Source organism: Myotis davidii, unplaced genomic scaffold (assembly GCF_000327345.1).
Source record: "Myotis davidii unplaced genomic scaffold, ASM32734v1 scaffold363, whole genome shotgun sequence".
NCBI classification, from domain to species: domain Eukaryota; kingdom Metazoa; phylum Chordata; class Mammalia; order Chiroptera; family Vespertilionidae; genus Myotis; species Myotis davidii.
The window spans coordinates 1,342,779-1,347,731 of NW_006294069.1; the positions used below are offsets into that span (position 1 = coordinate 1,342,779).

General features: G+C 48.5%; 1 protein-coding gene across 1 annotated transcript in view; it reads right to left on the reverse strand.

Moving 5' to 3' along the window:
• Positions 1-2,927: 2,927 nt before the first annotated feature.
• Positions 2,928-4,953, reverse strand: part of ABHD15 (abhydrolase domain containing 15) — a 5,412-nt gene continuing 3,386 nt past the window's right edge. The window contains exon 3 of the mRNA XM_006768118.2: positions 2,928-3,608. Within this exon, the coding sequence (XP_006768181.1) occupies positions 3,083-3,608 (526 nt within the window). The 3' untranslated portion in view covers positions 2,928-3,082. The remainder of the gene's footprint in view (positions 3,609-4,953) is intronic.

Here is a 4,953-nt window from a genome sequence, read left to right on the forward strand (position 1 = left end):
ACCAAAGCAGAGCCATATGGGTGATTCCTTTATCGTGAGACTGAAAGACAGGGTCATCCAAACCTGTTTGAACAGGAGCTATACTTTCTTGGCAAAAGTGAGCTAAAAAGCAGTGATTGTCGTCAAGCAGCGAGGGGAAGATGAGAGATAAGCAACTTCCTGAGATAGGCTATGAGCACATCTGGCACAAGGGAAATGGAGAAATACTTAAGGGATTAGGTCAGTGATTTTCAACCTGTGTGCCGCAAGAAATTTCTAAAATGTGCAATACTCAACTCTTTAGTCAGAGACACTGACCTCTATTCCCTTCAACTGTCAAATTAAAAAATGACAACAGCCAACACAACAATAGCTGTCTGGTGTGAATGTTGTGTCTTGAACCACAAATATGTAGGTCATATAATAGAATTGCATCTTGTTGGTTATGTTGCATAATAAGTTTGCATCCAATTGGTTAATTCTTGGTACCAGAAATCTTTATATACAAGTATAGACACCTGATTTTTTAAAAAGTCATTTTGGAGCAAAAATGGTAAATAGTATTATCCTATATAATAAAAGGCTAATATGCAAATTGTCCCCTCGACCTGGAGTTCAACCAGGGGGTGGGGCTGGCTGGTGGCCTCTCCCCCTGCCAGCCCTGCCCTCAATCAGCCCACCACATGCCCATGGCCCCTCCCCACAGCTGGCCTGGCTCAACTGTCCCCGATCGGGCTGGGCTGGCCGGACCCCACCCGTACACGAATTCGATAATAAAATCTCTAGTTATTTTTATAAATCAAAATCATATCTATTTTTTCAGATCGTCAAAAATATATTTTTGGTGTGCTTCAGAATTTTAATAATTATGTGTGCTGTGAGATGAAAAAAGTTAAAAATTGTTGCTTTAGGTCATTAGGATTGTGGACCTAAGGGAATTAATGGAGCCTGGACTAGAACTGTCCTATCTGAGGGCTTTAAGACAGTAATTATCCTTTCTCTCTCTCTCTCTCTCTCTCTCTCTCTCTCTCTCTATCTCTCTATATATATATATATATATATATATATATAGTAATATTCCTGCAGACTTTCCTATAAAAGGAAAGGGAAACCAACCATGACTTCTCAAAAAACTATTATCTTAAAGAACCAGAGTTCTGGGGTACCTGGCAATACAGACTTAGACGTTGCAGGCCATTTAAGCCAGAAACAGGGGTGTTTAAAATCAGTGGGCTGCTTCCCATTTTGCAGTCAGTTTGGAGTGATCCTAGGGTCCTGCATATGGGACTGTGGGCCCCTAATTAACTGAGATTCCCTCTGTACCTGATGCTGGGGTGGGGGTGGGGGGCTGATGCCAGCAGGTCTCCTGCACCAAGCCTCACACAGAGGCTGTTAACCAGCAGTGAACGGCTTCTTTAGCTTTCAGTTCCTTGTTATTCCTCCTGCTCAGAAACAGTGAAAGACCTTTAGATGAGGAGTGTGCGGAGGAGCAAGACATGGGAAAGGAGGGAGGTCATTTTTTTTCATGACAAGAGAATGTGCCTTAGACAACTGAATGTTGTCTGCACTTCAGTTTAGATTCTTGGGTAGTTCAGTCTCTTCTTCTTTGATCTAGAAGAATAAGGCTTAAGATTATCCAAACCTGAAATCAGGGCCCCAGGAAGTCCTTGTCTTAGGACACGGCTTCAGTAAATATCTCTTCCCTTTAAACTTGCTTTGCTGTTTGTGAGGCAAGGATGAAGCTTCCAGTCAAAACAGATGCCCTCTTTCTCAATGACGAAGTAAAATAAAAGTTCAGGACAAAGCTCTTAGCAGCACATGAAATCAGATGTCCTGTTGTATTGTTTAATGGTCTAACCCACACCAGGACGCCTGGGTCAATGTGTACAATACCTTACTTTACACTGGACTTCAGCATCATTCCTCATAAAACCAAACACCCCACACAGATCCAGGAAGAATCTCTTTCTGCATCATCTACATGAATGGCCTTTGGAATAACTGAGCAGAAAAAGCATAGTAATGTGAAATATTTATAAATTACTGAGTCAGTTCCAGCCAACATCTTGGAACGTTTTGTTTTCCCTGGTCCCAGATGTTTCTCCAGGTTCCGGAGATGGAGAGGCTACTAGTAGTGTCAGAAAAGAGGGCAGCTAACCAGACAACACCTAAGATACGAGGTTTATACTTTTCACCACTTAGAGAAAGCCCACGTCCCAAGAGAAAGGCCGCTCTGGCCAGAGCTCTCTGGAGTAATAATCCCCAGAAATGGTACCAGAGGGAGCAACTAAAGTGCCTGCGAGCCTGGCTTCTTGAGCCATGGTCTAGTAGACGGTGTTCGAGGACTTCCTGTTCCTGAAATCATCCTGGGATCTGTCCAGTGAGGCTGAGGTCCTAGGCTGAAGCCTCGGATCGGCTCCGTTCCCAATGGAAACTTGCAGAAGACGGGCCTGGTATTCCAGACAGGCATTCGCCGTCTCTCCCTTGTGGCTCTTGGTGACCCCAGCTCAGCACTGCACTGAGGGCCGCTGCCGCCTTTCTCTCACTCACTCAAGGCAGACGCAGCCACGCGGCTCTTCGAGGCCACGTCCACGATGTGCATGAAGTCAGCAGGGTGCCACAACCGCAGATGAAATGAGGGAAATGGGACTGAGATGCAACTTCCTGTCCTCACTACAGAAGTGGCTTCAGCTTGAGCATCAAGGTCACAGATCTGATTATTTATGTGGGGCAGAGCTGCCCAGTGACACAGAAACTCATCTTGTAGTCATTGCTGGCGAGAGAGCATTTTATCCTGAGTCCGTGGGTTTAAACGGTGCTAGTGCCTGGCTCACGTGGTCGGTGACAGGAGACAGTGACCAGAAATATCCAGGTGCTGACCAGGATGAGCAGGGTCACCTCTCCGAGAGAGGTTGTTTCCCCAGGTAGAGATTTTCCCCTGAAGTTAGCTGCTCAGGGTCACTTAAGTAGCAGCAAGCTGGGACCTCCACCTCTCTCCACAGACCAGAAAAGAAAGGGCTGAATCGGTGGCAAAGAGCTGCAGCTGCTTGCCCGACTCAGTCCTCTGTTCCCCGTGCAGGACAGGGTGTTCTCCGACTGGGTTTCACCTGGTATATGATCGCTTCCAGCTAAAGATCTCATCCAGGCTGGAAGAGGGAGAGACCTCTCGCTTCTGCAGGGCTCCCCAGCGACGCCGGCCCCCTAGCAATGAGCCTCGGTGCTTGCTCAGCCCTTTTATCCTCTCCTCTGTTCGGAAGAAGTCAGTCAAGGCCCGGAAGGACTCCAGGATAACCTCGTGGCTCCACGCTGGCAGAGACTCCTGGCGCAGGAACCCACAGTGGCCGCCCTGGCGACTGAGCAGGAGGAAGAAGTAGGGGTTGCTGTGAAAGAGTTCAGTGGGCAGAAAGTGGTCTGGGGGCCCGCACACGGGGTCATCCGCGCTACAGATACACAGCACGGGCACGGCGGCCTCGTCCACGTCCCGGAGGGGGTCGTTGTGGTCCCAGTAGGCGTCCCAGCTGATGGGGAAACTCTTGGTGTGGCAGAAGAGGGTCTCCTCAAACTCTCGCAGGGAGCGGCTCCTGAGCAGTTTGTGGATGTCCACGGTGTCCGCCAGGGCCGTGGTGTACCTGGTAGCAGGAAGGCGAACAGAGAAGGTAGGAAAGAGAGGGGAGAATTAGAAAACATGTCAACAAATTGGCAGCTCACAAGCCAGATTCTGACCACAGAGGCTTTCTTTGGCCATATAATTTTTTTATATATTTTATTGATTTTTTTATAGAGAGGAAGGGAGAGGAATAGAGAGTTAGAAACATCGATGAGAGAGAAACATCCATCAGCTGCCTCCTGCACGCCCCCCACTGGGGATGTGCCCGCAACCAAGGTACATGCCCTTGACCGGAATCGAACCTAGGACCTTTCAGTCTACAGGCTGACACTCTCTCCACTGAGCCAAACCAGTCAGGGCCCATATAATGTTTTTAAAAATGTCTATTTCATTGTCATCATTTGAAATGCAGCTATCAGTCCGGCTGACGTGGCTCAGTGGTTGAGCATCGACCTATGAACCAGGAGGTCACAGTTCGATTCCCAGTGAGGGCACATGCCCAGGTGTGGGCTGGATCCCCAGTGTGGGGCATGCAGGGGGCAGTCGATCAATGATTGTCATCATTGGTGTTTCTGTCTCTCTCTTCTTCTCCCTTCCTCTCTGAAATCAATAAAAAATATTTTTAAAAAATAAATAAAATGCAGCTATCAGGCTCCTTTAGACAAATGAGAAGATCTGGTGAGATGGGCTGGCGGTCCTGAGGGCAACAATCAGGGTATTTCCTTCCTCCTTCCTGTGTCATGGTTCCTACCAGGTCTGTCCCTCATGGCATTACCTGCCCAGCACGGGGCAGCATTGACTTTAAGGCTACAGCGAGGACAGCTCTCCTCCTGATCAAAACTTCTGTCCCTCTGTAGGGAACTTGTTGAACCCCTCTTAGAATAGCTCACTGGCTCGGACTATCTAAACCAGCAGGTGGCACCCCCACAATTAACATTTTACTTTAGGGTGCATTAGTTTGTGTGTGCTTTAAAAGCGAATATGCCATCCAGATCATGACAAAGGAGGGTGTGGAGGAGGTTTTCCTAGAGAGGGCTGGATGGCAGAGGACGGGGCTGATTTACAGGGTGAGTTCCCCAATGGGGGCCTGAGAGCAACTGTTCTGGGGAAGGGGGCATCTTTGTTGTTGCCACCTCCCTGGAGAAGGCCTGGGGCCCCCGATGAGGAGGCCAGGATGGGCAGCTGAGACCTTTGGGGGGATCAATCCAGCAGGCGTCCGTTGATTTTGGATGTGTGTCTCCTGAATCATTCAAAGAGATTTGCCCTGGGTCTTCAATCCCAAACTTCCATGAGCAAGCAGGGTAGTTACTAAAAGCTCCGTTTCCTCTCCACTTTCCTCCCCTTACCTTCAGCTGGTGCCCAGGGTG